Raw genomic sequence first — 16,341 nt, forward strand, 5'->3', positions numbered from 1 at the left:
CTCCAGAGGTAGCTGGGGTTACAGGCGCAGGCCGCCACGCCCGGTTTTTTTTTTTTTTTTTTTTTTTTTTTTTTTTTTGAGACTCAGTTTTACTCTTGTTGTCCAGGCTGGAGTGCAATGGTGCGATCTCGGCTCATCGCAAACTCTGCCTCCTGGGTTCAAGTGATTCTCCTGACTCAGCCTCCGGAGTAGCTGGGATTATAGGTATGCGCCACCACGCCCCGCTAATTTTGTATTTTTAGTGCAGATGGGGTTTCTCCGTGTTGGTCAGGTTGGTCTCGAACTCCTGACATCAGGTGATCCACCCGCCTCAGCCTCCCAAAGTCCTGGGATTACAGGTGTGAGCCATCGCGCCTGGCCTTGCCCCGCTAATTTTTGTATTATTTAGTAGAGACGGGGTTTCACCATGTTGTCCAGGCTGGTCTCCTGGACCACAGCAATGAGCTGTGATTGTGGGACTGCATTCCAACCTAGGTGACAGCACAAGACCCTGTTTAAAAAAAAAAAAAAAAAGCCGGGTGCCATGGCTTACACTTGTAATTCCAGCACTTTGGGAGGCCAAGACGGGCGATTACCTGACCTCAGGAGTTCGAGACCACCCTGGGCAACATGGTGAAACCCCATCTCTACTAAAATACAAAAAAAAAAAAAAAATTAGCCAGGTATGGTGGCAGGGGCCTGTAGTCCCAACTACTCGGGAGGCTGAGGCAGGAGAATTGCTTGAACCCAGAAGGCAGAGGTTGTGGTAAGCTGAGATCACGCCACTGCACTCCAGCCTGGGGGTGACAGAGGAAGACTGTCTCCCAAAAAAAAAAAAAAAAAAGAGAAAAACAAGTCAGGCAAGATAGCCTCCTGTGCCTATATTCGCAGCATTTTGAGACCTGCACTTCAAGACCAGCCTGGGCAACATAGTGAGACCCTGTGTCAAATAAAATAATAATAATAATAATAGTGAGACTCCATCTAAAAAAAAAAAAGAACAAAAAACCCAGCAGCAATAATGTTATTCATAGCTGATTCATGGTGTTACTGTGTAGGAACCGCTGTTTTAAGCTCCTTACATAAATTACCTCCTTGAGTCCTCAGAACAACCCAATGAGATAGGGACTGTTTTATCCTCATATTACAGAAGAAGAAGGTAAGGACCAGGATGGTTAAGGGATTTGCTCAAGGTTGCACAGTCAGGAAATTGCAATGCCTGGGCTGAACCCAAGAAACCTGGCTGCAAGGTATGCTATTTTTTTTTTTTTTGAGATGGAGTCTTGCTCTGTTGCCCAGTCTGGAGTGCAGTGGCGTGATCTTGGCTCACTGCAAGCTCTGTCTCCCGGGTTCAAGCGATTCTCCTGCCTCAGCCTCTTGAGTAGCTGGGATTACAGGCGCCCGCCAACACGTCCGGCTACTTTTTTTTGGTATTTTTAGTAGAGACTGGGTTTCACCATGTTGGTCAGGCTGGTCTCAAACTCCTGACCTCGTGGTCTGCCCACTTCGGCCTCCCAAAGTGCTGGGATTACAGGCGTGAGCCACTGCACCTGGCCAATTTTTGTATTTTTAAAGTAGAGACGAGGTCTCACCATGTTGACCAGGCTGGTCTTGAATTCCTGACCTCAGGTGATCCGGCTTTCTCAGCCTCCCAAAGTGCTGGGGTTACAGTTGTGAGCCATTGAGCCCAGCCAAAAGTGTGCTTTTGCTAATTGGAGAATCGGGGTCCCAGGACTGGAAAGTCAGCTGCCCAGGGGCTTCAGGCATTGTGTGTCTCGGCCCCTGGCCCCAGACCTGTCTTTCCTGGTCCCCACAGCTCGCACACAGCAGGACCAGCCCCCATGTCTCTCAGCAAGTTGGGAGGGAGTGTGGGAACCCAGCCGGTCTGAGTTTACTCTCCTCCCCCGCTGTGGGTCTATAGAAATGCCTCCCAGGCTATTCAGGAGGGGCCAAGAGATTAAAAGCAGGTTCAGAGGGCTCAGATGCCACTCACCAGACAGCAGGGTCGACTGCTAGTGACCTTGAGCCCAGTCCTGGACGGACAGACAGACGGACGCACAGAGAAGCAGATGCTCCTTGGCCGGCTAATCACTCTTCTGTGCCTGCTTAGCGGGGCCCTGCCTACAGGCTCAGGGAGGCCTGAACCCCAGGCTCTCAGACCTCAGTCCTGGGCTGCGGCCAATCAGACCTGGGCTCTGGGCCCAGGGGCCCCGCCTCCACTGGTGCCAGCTCCTGCTCTTAGGAGCTGGAAGGCCTTCTTGGGCCTGCAGAAAGCCAGGCAGCTGGGGATGGGCAGGCTGCAGCGTGGGCAGGACGAGGTGGCTGCTGTGACTCTGCCACTGAACCCTCAGGAAGTGACCCAGGGGATGTGTAAGGCTGTGCCCTTCGTTCAGGTGAGTGTGTAGGTGTGGGGAGGAGAGGGCTGGGTCTCACCATTGGCAGAAGGCACAGGTCGTGGCCCCAGACAGATTTGGGTTCAAGTCCTGTATCCTCCACCTGAATGTCTCCGTGCCTCAGTTCCCTCCCTTATAAAATGGGACCCAAGCCTCTCCCACCTGGGCAGATGCAGTTGCCTCTATCCTGGTCTTCTTGATTCCACTATCATGCCCCTCTCCACCCCCAAGCCTGGTTTTCCACCCAGCAGCCAGAGGGCACCTGTGAACACCAGAGTCAGATCTGGTTCCTCCTCCGGCTAGAACCCATGGCTCCCACTTTACTCAGAACAAAAGGCCAAGTCCTTCCCACAGCCCACAGATTTCTGTACTGTCTGATCCCGTTACCTCCCTGATTTCACCTCCTCCCACTCTCCCCCTCACTTACTTTGCTTCTACACATCAGCCTCCTTTTCCTCAGACACCAACTTTCTTTCTGTTTTTTTAGACATGGGAGTCTCGCTATGTTGCGCAAGCTAGTCTTGAGCTTCTCGCCTCAAGCAATCCTCCCACCTCAGCCTCCTGAGTTCCAGGTGTGAGCCCCCATCTCCTGCTTGATATACCAACTTTCTTTCTTTTTTTTTTTTTCAAGACAGAGTTTCACTCTGTCACCCAGACTAGAGGGCGGTAGTACAATCTTGGCTTACTGCAACCTCCACCTCCTGGGCTCAAGTGAGTCCCGTGCCTCAGCCTCCCAAGTAGCTGAGATTACAGATGTGCATTACCATGTCCGGCTAATTTTTGTACTTTTAGTAGAGACGAGGTTTGGCCATGTTGGCCAGGCTGGTCTCGAACTCCTAACCTCAGGTGATCTGACTGCCTTGGCCCCCCAAAGTGCTGGGATTACAGGCGTGAGCCACCACACCAGGCCGGTGAGAAGTCACTTATGAGGAAGGTGGCTCAGGATTTAAGCAGAGAAGGACTAGGATTTGGGGGAGACATGATAGATCCACTTGGAGGGGATCATAGGAGGAACTAACACGCATTGAGCACCTACTTTGTGCCAGGCAGTGGGCTAAGGGCTTTCTGTTGGATGCTTCCGGGCTCCTGTAATATTGCTGTCCCTTACACCTAGGGGTACTAGTTGGCTTCCTACTGGTACCATCACCAGGCCACCTTATCATCATATCCTGCTTGGCTTTTCTTTAGTCTTCTTGTTTATTTATTTATTTTTTTGAGATGGAGTCTTGCTCTGTTGCCCCGGCTGGAGTGCAATGGGGGGATCTCGGCTCACTGCAACCTCCGCCTCCCGGGTTCAAGTGATTCTCCTGCCTCAGCCTCCCAAGTAGCTGGTATTACAGGCACATGCCACCACGCCCAGCTAATTTTTGTATTTTTAGTAGAGACGGGGTTTCACCATGTTGGTCAGGCTGGTCTCAAACTCCTGACCTCATGATCCACCCACCTCTGCTTCCCAAAGTGCTGGGATTACAGGCGTGAGCCACTGCACCCAGCCTTCTTTACTTTTCTTTTCATGTTTTTGTTTTTTTGAGACAGAGTCTCACTTTGTCGCCTAGGAGGGAGTACGGTGGTGCAATCTTGGCTCACTACACCTCCATCTGCCAGATTCAAGCAATTCTCCTGCCTCAGCCTCCTGAGTAGCTTGGGACCACAGGTGCCTGTCACCATGCTCAGCTAATTTCTGTATTTTTAGTAGAGGCGGGGTTTCGCCATGTTGGCCAGGATGGTCTTGAATTCCTATTTTTTTTTTTTTTTGAGACGGAGTCTCGCTCTGTCGCCCAGGCTGGAGTGCAGTGGCGCGATCTCGGCTCACTGCAAGCTCCGCCTCCCGGGTTCACGCCATTCTCCTGCCTCAGCCTCCCGAGTAGCTGGGACTACAGGCGCCCACAACCGCGCCCGGCTAATTTTTTGTATTTTTAGTAGAGACGGGGTTTCACCGTGGTCTCGATCTCCTGACCTTGTGATCCGCCCGCCTCGGCCTCCCAAAGTGCTGGGATTACAGGCGTGAGCCACCGCGCCCGGCCTGGTCTTGAATTCCTGACCTTAAATGATCCACTCACCTCGGCCTCCCAAAGTGCCAGGATTACAGGCGTGAGCCACCGCACCCGGCATCTTCATGTTTTTTTGTTAGAGACAGGGTCTTATTCTGTTGCCCAGGCTGGAGTACAGTGGTGTGATCATAGCTCACTGCAGACTTGAAATGCTAGGATCAAGCAATCCTACTGCCTCAGCCTTCTGAATAGCTAGGCCTACAGGTGCACAACATTAGCCCAGCTAATTTTTTTTTTTTTGTTTTTTTTTGAGACGGAGTCTGGCTCTGTCGCCCGGGCTAGAGTGCAGTGGCCGGATCTCAGCTCACTGCAAGCTCCGCCCCCCGGGTTTACGCCATTCTCCTGCCTCAGCCTCCCGAGTAGCTAGGACTACAGGCGCCGTCACCTCGCCCGGCTAGTTTTTTGTATTTTTTAGTAGAGACGGGGTTTCACCATGTTCGCCAGGATGGTCTTGATCTCCTGACCTAGTGATCCGCCCGTCTCGGCCTCCCAAAGTGCTGGGATTACAGGCTTGAGCCACCGCGCCCGGCCAATTTTTTTTTTTTTTTAATTTCCTTGTAGAGACAGGGTCTCACTATATTGCCCAGGCTGGCCTCAAGCCACTACATCCAGCCCTTGGTTTTCAAACACCCAGGTAACCAATTCCCTGAATTAGTCCTCTTCGTTGAAAGGCCTAAAGTGATTTATTCTTTTTCTCATTTAATTAATTTATTTGTTTATTTATTTTGGAGACAGAGTCTCGCTCTGTCAGCCAAGCTAGAGTGTAATCGTGATCTCGCCCCGCTGCAACCTCCGCCTCCCAGGTTCAAGCAATTCTCCTGTCTCAGCCTCCCATGTAACTGGGATTACAGGTGTGCACGCCCAAGCCCGGCTAAGTTTTGTATTTTCAGTAGAGACGGGGTTTTGCCATATTGGCCAGGCTGGTCTCAAACTCCTGGCCTGAAGTGATCCGCCCACCTCAGCTTCCCAAAATGCTGGGATTACAGGCGTGAGCCACCGCGCCTGGCTGTCCTTGTTGAATTTCAGTCATTTTACAGGTGAGGAAACAAAAGCTCAGAGAGGCTAAGTAATTTGCCCCATGTGAGCCACTGCACCCAGAGATGGCAGAGTCAGGATTTGAACCCAGGCAACCTGGCTGCAGCATCCATACCTGTCAAGGTGGGGTGGAAGTGGACAGGTGATTATCCTCACCGCTCTGGCTCCAAACTCCACCACCCTGACCGTCTCCATGCCTCCGGCCCCAGGTGTTCTCCCGGCCCGGCTGCTCAGCCACACGCCTCCGAAATCACCTCTGCTTTGGTCATTGCTCCTCTCTCTACATCCCTGGCTCGGACCCCACCCCACTAGTCCTGTGCAACAGCTGTATGCCTGCTCGCAAACATTCGGCACCTGTGGTCCTGTGGTGTCACACTGGCAGCTCAGCCTCCCGTCGACGGGTGAAGATAACCACCGTGCTGATCGAGGGGTGTCATTGCAGCCTGAAAGCATGAACTGAGCATCATGGATGGGTGCACGGAGACACGCACCTTGGAGAGATGAGGGGAGACGGACCAAGAAAGACGTGCACCTGGATGATGTACTCTGGGTCAAGAGACCAGGGATGCAGGGTTAGGCAGACAGGTCCCCAGCGTCCTCACCCTGCTCCCCAGACACTAGACACCGTGCCCATCCTGGAGTTGCACCACTGATAGTCACAGCACACGCTGACTGACAACTCACTTTTTTTTTTTTTTTTTTTTTTTTTTTTGAGACAGAGTCTCGCTCTGTCACCTAGGCTGGAGTGAAGTGGCTTGATCTCGGCTCGCTGCAACCTCCGCCTCCTGGGTTCCAGCAATTCTCCAGCCTCAGCCTCCCACGTAGCTGGGATTAACAGGTGCTCACCATCACACCCGGCTAATTTTTGTATTTTTAGTAGAGATGGGATTTCCCCATGTTGGCCAGGCTGGTCTCAAACTCCTGACCTCAAGTGATTCGCCCCGCTTGGCCTCCCAAAGTGCTGGGATTACAGGCGGAAGCCACCACGCCCGGCCAACCACTGACTGTTTACCAGGCCCCATGCTAGGCATCTGACACGTACTAACTCTTGTAATCCTTACAGCAGCTCAATGGGATAGTGGCTAACATCACCCCATTTTACAGATGAGACAATCAAGGCCCTGAGTGGCGAAGCCACTCACCCAGAGTCACACCACAGTACAGAGTCACACCACAGTACAGAGTCACACCACAGTACAGAGTCACACCACAGTAAGTGGCACACAGTAAGCGGCACAGCCAGGATTCAAATCCACTCTTGTTTTTTGTTTGTTTGTTTGAGTTTTTTTTTTTTTTTTTTAGGACAGAGTCTCTCTCTGTCACCCAGGCTGGAGTGCAATGGTGTGATCTCGGCTCACTGCAACCTCCACTTCCGGGGCTCAAGCAATTCTCCTGCCTCAGCCTCCCCAGGTACCCACCACCATGCCCAGCTAATTTTTGTATTTTTAGTAGAGACAAAGTTTCACCATATTGACCTGGCTGGTCTTAAACTCCCGGCCTCAGGTGATCTGCCTGCCTCGGCCTCCCAAAGTGCTGGGATCAAATCCACTGTTAATCACCAGGCTGAACCATCATCTCTTATACAATGAGATCAAAGACACTCCCAGCTGCAGGGAGGGCAGATGGCCCCACCCAGACCAGGAGACACAGCGATGACCTTGTCCTCGGGACACCAAAGAAGAAAAACAACAACAACAAAAAAACCCAAACCAAAAATGCAAACCAAAGCAGGCAGGCAGACAGCTGCTGGGGGAAATCCTGGGGTCCTTGAGACAGAGGCAGGACCCTCGTGTTCCCAGCTGCCTCTTGCCTTGATAGTGGTTGCTGTACCCTTCTCAGACCCCCCACCTGAGTCTCCACACAGCCCCATGCCTGGCGTGGCATTCCACAGAAACCATAAAGGTTGGCTGAGTCCAGCTGTCTATATGTGCATCTGTTTGTTCCTCCAACTGGGGTTCCCTGTGAGTGGGTGGCCCCATGACAGGGTGTGGGCATCTGAGTGCTCCCTCCCCAGCTGGGGCTCAGGGTCTTCGGCGGGCGAGGGCAGCCTGGCTTTGGGCGGCTGGAACCAGGGCCCTGGCAGATGGGCCTGTCTGGCACAGACGCAGGGACATGTGGCGTTGTCAGTGTTGCCTCCAAATGCCCCCCGGAGCGTGGGGCGGGGAGCCGGCCGGGCCCTTCTCAGCCCTCTTCCTGCCTCAGGAAGGAAGGCCCCAGGTGAGGGGAGCAGGAGGGGACCCGAGGAAACAGATGGGCCAGTGGGGCGTGGGAGCCTGAGACCCCTGACCTCGCAGGCCTCACGGAGAGATGGGAACAGGCCAGGCAGGCAGCTCCCAAGGCCCCTTGCTCGAAGGGCCCTGTAGGGGAGGGTCACGAAGGGCTCTAGGGGGGCTGCCCCCTCCCTGTTCCCTCCAGAGTTCTGTGCCAAACCCCAGGCAGTGTCCGAGTGGGCAGCTCAGCCCTGGCACCATGGGCAAACCCCCTCCGGTGGGCATGAGGCGTTTGCCTTCCCTCCCTCTGCTGTGCCCACCTCCTGCCAGCCAGGGGAGCCAGCTGGGAACCTTGGTGCCAGGGGAGCCCCCAGAGTCCCTGCCCCCTCCCGGGCAGTGCCAGCCGGCCCCCACCCCGCCCCCCAGGCCCAGTAATGGGTGGGTAATGAGTGCTGGGGGAGCGGGGGAGGGGCAGGGGATGCAGGTGCCACAGGCGCTGGCACGGGGGCTGCTAATCAGGTTTGCCAACGCCATCTGTCACCGCACGAGCATCTGGGGCTCAAGGTGACCCTGTCACCCTCAGTTACAATTATGAGTTTGGCATCTGTATTAAAGCCCGCCAGCCGGCCAGGCGGGGGAGCGCTGGGGTGGGCATGGGGTTGTGGGTTGAGCCCCATCCCTAGGGTCCCCTTCCCAGGGGCTGCGTGGCTGCCAAGGCGTGGAGCTTCTTAGGGGACTGTATCTCTGTGTGTGTGTGCACACCCATCCCAGTCTCTACAGTTCTCTAAGTGGGTCTGGAGGCAGGGCTGGAAATCATACGTTTGTGTGTGTCTCCGTGGCGGCCGTGTGTCTAGGAGTTTGGTGGGATGACTGGGGGCGGAGCTCTGAGATTTTGTGGGTACACAGATGTTCATGCATCTGCATGCTGGGACAAGAATGTATGGAGGGAGGTGTGTCTGGTTGATGGTGTGTCTTTTTTCTTTTATTGTTAGTATTAATTATTATTATTTGAGTCAGGGTCTTGCCCTGTCACCCAGGCTGGAGTGCAGTGGAGTGATCATGGCCCGATCCCTGCAGCCTCAAACTCCTGGGCTCAAGTGATCCTCCCTCCTCAGCCTCCAGAGTAGCTGGGGCTACAGGCTCATGCCACCACACCCAGCTAATTTTATTTTTTTGTAGAGACAGGGTCTCACTATGTTGCCCAGGCTGGTCTCAAACTCCTGGGCTCAAGCCATCCTTCTGGTTTAGCCTCTCAAAGTGCTGGGATTATAGGCATGAGCCACCACACCCAGCCTGATGGTGTGTGAGCATGTGTGTGTGTGTGTGTGTGTGTGTGTGTGTAAATACATAGGGGTAGGTTGGGAGGGGGTATCAGCTGGGAGAGGCTATGTGTGGTACTGCTGAGCTCCTCAGCTATCCCTTTCTTTCTATCTTCACCAACTCCTGCTACCTGAATGTGATCAGGAGGGCTCTGAGGACGGCTTAAGAATCTGGATTTTGGCCAGGCGAGGAGTCTCACACCTGTAATCCCAGCACTTTGGGAGGCTGAGGCAGGTGGATTGATTGAGCTCACAAGTTCGCGACCACCCTGGCTAAAATGGTGAAACTATGTCTCCACAAAAATACATAAAAAATTAGCTGGGCTCCAGGCGCGGTGGCTCATGCCTGTAATCCCAGCACTTTGGGAGGCTGAGGTGGGTGGATGACCTGAGGTCAGGAGTTCAAGACCAGCCTGGCCAACATGGCGAAACCCCGTCTCTACTAAAAATACAAAAATTAGCCAGGCGTGGTGGTGCATGCCCATAATCCCAGCTACTTGGGAGGCTGAGACAAGAGAATCGCTTGAACCCAGGAGGTGGAGGTTGCAGTGAGCTGAGAGTGCAACACTGCACTCCAGCCTGGGTGACAGAGAGCAAGACTCCATCTCAAAAAAAAATTAGCGGCCGGGCGCAGTGGCTCAAGCCTGTAATCCCAGCACTTTGGGAGGCTGAGACGGGCGGATCACGAGGTCAGGAGATCAAGACCATCCTGGCTAACATGGTGAAACCTCGTCTCTACTACAAAATACAAAAAACTAGCCGGGCGAGGTGGCGGGCGCCTGTAGTCCCAGCTACTCGGGAGGCTGAGGAAGGAGAATGGCGTAAACCCAGGAGGCGGAGCTTGCAGTGAGCTGAGATCCGGCCACTGTACTCCAGCCTGGGCGACAGAGCGAGACTCCGTCTCAAAAAAACAAAACAAAACAAACAAACAAACAAAAAATTAGCTGGGCGTGGTGGTGTGTACCTGGAACCCCAGCTACTCAGGAGGCTGAGGTGGGAGAATGGCTTCAGCGTGGGAGGCAGAGGTTGCAGTGAGCCACGGTTGCACCACTGTACACTCCAGCCTGCCTGGGTGATAGAGCCAGACCTTGTCTCAAAAAAAAAAAAAAAAAAAAAAACTCTCAAAGGCTTTTTTAGCCCCTGGGAGGGGGCAGGGACTCTGGGGGCCTCCTGGCACCAAGGTTCCTAGCTGGCTCCCCTGGCTGGCAGGAGGTGGGCACAGAGCCTTTGGACTGTGCCGTTGGATTCTAAATTCTTGGAGCTAGATTCTGGGTCTGGTGGATGCTAGTTTTGAACAATAGGATCTAGATTTTTGGAATCTGAATCCTGGAGTATGGTTTCAGTGGCACCATCATAGTTCCCTGCAGCCTCAGACATGTGTCACTACGACCAGCTAATTTTTATTTTTTTATTATTATTATTTTTTGAGATGGAGTCTCGCTCTGTCGCCCAGGCTGGAGTGCAGTGACCAGATCTCAGCTCACTGCAAGCTTCACCTCCCGGGTTCACGCCATTCTCCTGCCTCAGCCTCCCAAGTAGCTGGGACTACAGGCGCCCGCCACCACGCCTGGCTAATTTTTTGTATTTTTAGTAGAGACGGGGTTTCACCGTGTTAGCCAGGATGGTCTCGATCTCCTGACCTCATGATCCACCCACCTCGACCTCCCAAAGTGCTGGGTTTACAGGCTTGAGCCACCGCACCCGGCTTACGCCCAGCTAATTTTTTAGCTTTTTGTAGAGACAAAGTCTTGCTATGTTGCCCATGGTGTCCCAAACTCCTGGCATGAAGTGCTCCTCACACCTTGGCCTCCCAAAATGCTGAGATTATAGCTGTGGGCCACCGCGCCTGGCTGAGTTCTTGGATCTGGAGTGTAGATCATGGTATGATTGGAATCTTTTTTTTTTTTTTTGAGATGGAGTCTTGCTCTTTTGCCCAGGCTGGAGTGCAGTGGCGTGATCTCAGCTCACTGCAAGCTCCACCTCCCGGGTTCAAGCGATTCTCCTGCCTCAGCCTCCTGAGTAGCTAGGATTACAGGCGCCCACTACCACACCTGGCTAATTTTTATATTTTCAGTAGAGACGGGGTTTCACCATGTTGGTCAGGCTGGTCTCGAACTCCTGACCTCAAATGATCTGCCCGCCTTGGTCTCCCAAAGTGCTGGGATTACAGGCGGGAGCCACTACGCCCGGCCTGGTATGATTGGACTCTAGATGCTGATCCTGGGCCCTGGCATCTGGATTACCAGCTCTTAGTTCTTTATCTGTGTTCCTGCTTCTGGACTCCAAGTCTCTGCGCCTGTGTGCTCTGTGTCCCCTCTGTCCACAGCTTCAAGCTCAGCAACTGGGCAGCTGCCTGTCGTCCCTCATGGATGGGTGCAGAGAGTACCTATGGCCACCAGGGGGCACCCTTGGCCTACATTTGGTCCAAGCTGCCCGACTGGAGGAGGAATCTGGGACCACTGTGGCCCAGTTGGACTCAACCCTTTCAGGGGGACCAGGGGCTGGACATCACTTCCCTCCCCTTCCATCCCGCTGGGACCTGAAATCTGTCAGCCCCCACTGACTCAAACATGGAGAATTCGACTGAGCACCCCAACACCGTTCTGAACAGGACCGTGGGACAAGGTGCCTGCCCAGTGAGTAGGTCAGACCCAGGGTTGAAGGCACGCGTGTCCATGAGGGTGACAATGAGTGTCTGAAAACATGTGTCCAGGTGTGAAGGTGAGGGTGCACTGTTCATCAGAAGTGGCCACATACGATAGCATTGCTAAGAAGTGTGAGCCTAGGAGGCACGGTGGCTCAGGCCTGTTGTCCTGGCACATAAGAAAGTGAGGCCCAAGGCCGGGCACGGTGGCTCACGCCTGTAATCTCAGATCTTTGGGAGGCTAAGGCGGGCAGATCACAAGGTCAGAAGTTTGAGACCAGCCTGACCAACATGGTGAAACCCTGTCTCTACTAAAAATACAAAATTTAGCCTGTCGTGGTGGCGCGTGCCTGTAATCCCAGCTACTCGGGAGGCTGGGGTATGAGAATTGCTTGAACCCGGGAGGCAAAGGTTTCAGTGAGCCGAGATAGCGCCATTGCACTTCAGCCTGGGCAACAAGAGCAAGACTCTGTCTCAGAAAAAAAAAAAAAAAGCGAAGCCAGGCGTTCGAGCCCTCATCTAAGTAACAACAACAAAAATGTCAACCTGTGTGTTGGATGGTGTGTGACCACCACTCACTGCATTCGCATGTCTGACAAGGTGCTCATGAGATAGTGCACCTACACGCTTGTGTCTGTAACTGGGAGATGTCACCAGGAGCCCCTGTATGAGTCTGTGTCATATTCATGTGTCTGCATCTATGATTGTGTCACTAGGCATCTATAGGTATCCATAGGTATGACTGTGACCATCTAGGGGAGGTGTCACTGGGTGACGGTGTACTGGAGTGTCAGAAACAGTGTCCTGGCTGGATGCGGTAGCTCACACCTATAATCCCAGCACTTTGGGAGGCTGAGGTGGGCGGATCACCTGAGGTTGGGAGTTTAAGACCAGCCTGGCCAACATGGTGAAACAGTGTCTCTACTAAAATTATAAAAATTAGCCAGGTGTGGTGGTGTGTGCCTGTAATCACAGCTACTAGGGAGGCTGAAGTGGGAGAATCGCTTGAACCTGGGAGGCAGAGGTTGCAGTGAGCTGAGATCATGCCATTGCACTCCAGCCTGGGTGACAGAGTGAGATTCTGTCTCAAAAAAAAAAAAAAAAAAAAAAAAAGAAAGAAGCAGTGTCCCAGCACTTTGGGAGGCTGAGGTGGGAGGATCATTTGAGCCTAGTAGTTCGAGACTAGCCTGGGCAACATAGCAAGACCCTGTCTCTACAAACAATTTTAAAAATTAGCTGGGCATGGTGGCGTGCACCTGTAGTCTCAGCTACTCAGGAGGCTGAAGTGGGAGGATCACTTGAGCCCAGGAGTTGGAGGCTGCAGTGAGCTGTGATTGTGCCACTGCACTCCAGGCTGGGTGCCAGAGAAGGACTTTGTTTCAAAAATAAATAAATATGGCTGGACACGGTGGCTCATGCCTGTAATTCCAGCACTTTGGGAGGCTGAGATGGGCAGATCACCTGAGGTCAGGAGTTTGAGACCAGCCTGGCCAACATGGCAAAACCTGGTCTCTACCAAAAATACAAAAATTAGCCAGGTGTTGTGGCAGGCACCTATAACTCCAGCTACTCGGGAGGCTGAGGCAGGACAATTGTTTGAACCCGGGAGGCAGAGGTTGCAGTGAGCCGAGATTGCGCCACTGCACTCCAACTTGGGCGACAGAGCAAGACTCCATCTCAAAATAAATAAATAAATAAGTAAGTAAATAAATAAAATTAAATAAAGAAGCACTGTTCCTGAAGGCTGAGCCTCTGTGTCACTGGTGTCTTATTAGTGGCTGTATGAAGGTGTGTAGGACAGAGGGTATGTTTTCTTTTTTTTTTTTTTTTTGAGACAGAGTCTTGCTCTGTCGCCCAGGCTGGGGTGCAGTGGCCGGATCTCAGCTCACTGCAAGCTCCGCCTCCCGGGTTTAGACCATTCTCCTGCCTCAGCCTCCCGAGTAGCTGGGACTACAGGCGCCCGCCACCTCGCCCGGCTAGTTTTTTGTATTTTTTAGTAGAGACGGGGTTTCACCGTGTTAGCCAGGATGGTCTCGATCTCCTGACCTCGTGATCCGCCCATCTCGGCCTCCCAAAGTGCTGGGATTACAGGCTTGAGCCACCGCGCCCGGCCTTTTTTTTTTTTTTTTTTTTTTTTTGAGACAGGGTCTCACTCTGTCGCCCAGGCTGGAGTGCAGTGGTGTGATCTTGGCTCACTGCAACTTTGCCTCCCAGGCTCAAACGATTCTCCTGCCTCAGCCTCCCGAGTAGCTGGGATCACAGGTGTCCACTACTACTGCCTGGCTAATTATCGTATTTTTAGTAGAGACAGGGTTTCACCATGTTGGCCAGGCTACTCTTGAACTCCTGACCTCAAATGATCCACCTGCCTTGGCCTCCCAAAGTGCTGGGATTATAGGCATCAGCCACCGCACCCAATCCCCCATCCCCTGATTTCTCCCATTGCCAGGCACAGCACACTAGGCAAGGAGGGTCCAGGGGTATTGGCTAACTGGTCCTGTCCTGTCTGCCACCCAGCCTCTCCCATCTTGCTCCCGGGCTCTGCCTCTCCATGGTCTTCTCCCTCCCCCCATCCTTCCTCGTTGGTGTGTTTCTCTCCACCTTTCAGGTCTCTCCCATCTGTTTCTGCCTCTTGGATTCCCCATCTCTGTCTCTATTTCCCCACCATGTTTTTTTTTTTTTTGAGACAGAGTCTCGCTCTGTCACCCAGGCTGGAGTGTAGTGGCGTGATCTCGGCTCACTGCAACCTCCATCTTCTGGGTTCAAATGATTCTCCGGCCTCAGCGTCATGAGTAGCTGGGATTACAGGCGCGTGCCATCACACCCATCTAATTTTTGTATTTTTAGTAGATACGGGGTCTCACCATATTGGTCAGGCTGGTCTTGAACTCCTGACCTTGTGATCCGCTTGCCTCAGTCTCCCAAAGTGTTGGGATTATAGGCGTGAGCCACTGCGCCTGGCCTTATTTCCCCTTTTGTGTCTAATTTCTCCCACTCTATCTCCTCTTGTCCATTCTTCCCAGCCCTAAATCTTGCCCTGGTTTTTTTTTTTTTTTTTTGAGCCCGAGTCTCACTCTGTCGCCCAGGCTGGAGTGCAGTGGCACAATCTAGGCTCACTGCAAGCTCCACCACCCGGGTTCATGCTATTCTCCTGCCTCAGCCTCCCGAGTAGCTGGGACTACAGACGCCCGCCACCACGCCCGGCTAATTTTTTGTATTTTTAGTAGAGATGGGGTTTCACTGTGTTAGCCAGGGTGGTCTCGATCTCCTGACCTCGTGATCCGACTGCCTCGGCCTCCCAAAGTGCTGGGATTACAGGAGTGAGCCACCGCGCCTGGCCAATCTTGTCCTGTTTATGTCTGTTTCCATCTCTCTCTTTTTCTCCCATTTTTTCCCTGTCTCTCTCATCTCCCTATCTCTCCTCCTTTTTTCTCGTTTATTTATTTATTTATTTTTTGAGACGGAGTCTTGCTCTGTCACCCAGGCTGGAGTGCAATGGTGTCATCTCGGCTCACTGCAGCCTCCACCTCCCAGGTTCAAGCAATTCTCGTGCCCCAGCCTCCCGAGTACCTGGAATTACAGGCATGCACCACCACACCCGGCTAATTTTTGTATTTTTAGTAGAGATGGGGGTTTCTCCATGTTGGCCAGCCTGGTCTCAAACTCCTGACTTCAAATGATCTGCCCACCTCGGCCTCCCAAAGTGCTGGGATTACAGGCGTGAGCCCCCATGCTCGGCCTCCTCTCTCCCTTTATCTTGGTCTCTTTCTGTCTTTTTTCTCTCCCAGTGTCTCCTTATCTGCCTCTCCCTGCCTAGTCTCCCTGTCTCTCTCCATCGCTCCGTCCCCGTATCTCTTCTCTCATCCTGTGTCTCCCATCTTTTTTCCCTCCATTTCTCTGTCTCTCAGTCTCTCCAGCTCTTCCCGTGTCTCTGTCTCTCCCCATCTCTGTCTCTCCCTACCCAGTCCCCATGTCTCTCCATCTCCCTGTCTCCCCATCTCTCTCATCTCTTTCTCTCTTTCTTTCCCTTCTTTCCTCTCTCTCTCTCTCTCTCTCTCTCTTTCTGCCGCAGTCTCACTCTGTCACCAGGCTGGAGTGTAGTGGGGCGATCTCGGCTCACTGCAACCTCTGCCTCCCGGGTTCAACCGATTCTCCTGCTTCAGCCTCCCGAAGAGTTGGGACTACAGGCGCACACCACCACGCCCAGCTAATTTTTTCTATTTTAGTAGAGACAGGGTTTCATCATGTTGGGCAGGATGGTCTCGATCTCCTGACCTCGTGATCCGCCCGTCTCGCCCTCCTAAAGTGCTGGGATTACAGTGCGCCCGGCCTCTCTCATCTGTTTTCCCATCTCTCTGTCTCTCAATCTCTCCAGCTTTCTCCGGCTCTCCCAGTGGCTTTTCGTGTCTCCTCATCTCTGTCTCCTCATCAGGTCTCCCTCTCTCTCTGGTCTCTCTGTGTCTCTCATCTCTGGTCTCTCCCTGTCTCTCCTGTTTTTCTTCTCTCCCCATTTCTCTGTCTCTCCCCGTCCCGGTCTCCCCTTCTCTGTCGACCCGGGTGGGTCCGGGTGGGTCCAGGACGGCCCGGGCGCCGCGGCGAACAATGCCCCATTCACGCGGGCCGCCAGCGCCATGGCAACGCGCCCGCCCCGCCCTCCCTGCGCGCTGGCCGCGCGTGCCAAGAGGATGCCATGGTTACGTCAGGCGCGTG

The 16,341-nt window shown here is 53.3% G+C and overlaps 1 protein-coding gene across 1 annotated transcript; it reads left to right on the forward strand.

Moving 5' to 3' along the window:
* The first annotated feature begins 1,953 nt into the window (after positions 1-1,953).
* DAND5 (DAN domain BMP antagonist family member 5) lies at positions 1,954-7,380 on the forward strand. Its single transcript, XM_001110504.5, has 2 exons — positions 1,954-2,372; positions 5,668-7,380. The coding sequence occupies exons 1-2, from the start codon at positions 1,962-1,964 to the stop codon at positions 5,911-5,913; spliced, it is 657 nt and encodes a 218-aa protein (XP_001110504.4). The 5' UTR covers positions 1,954-1,961; the 3' UTR covers positions 5,914-7,380.
* The last annotated feature ends 8,961 nt before the right edge of the window (positions 7,381-16,341 follow it).

The sequence above is a fragment of the Macaca mulatta genome, chromosome 19 (assembly GCF_049350105.2).
Source record: "Macaca mulatta isolate MMU2019108-1 chromosome 19, T2T-MMU8v2.0, whole genome shotgun sequence".
Lineage (NCBI taxonomy): Eukaryota > Metazoa > Chordata > Mammalia > Primates > Cercopithecidae > Macaca > Macaca mulatta.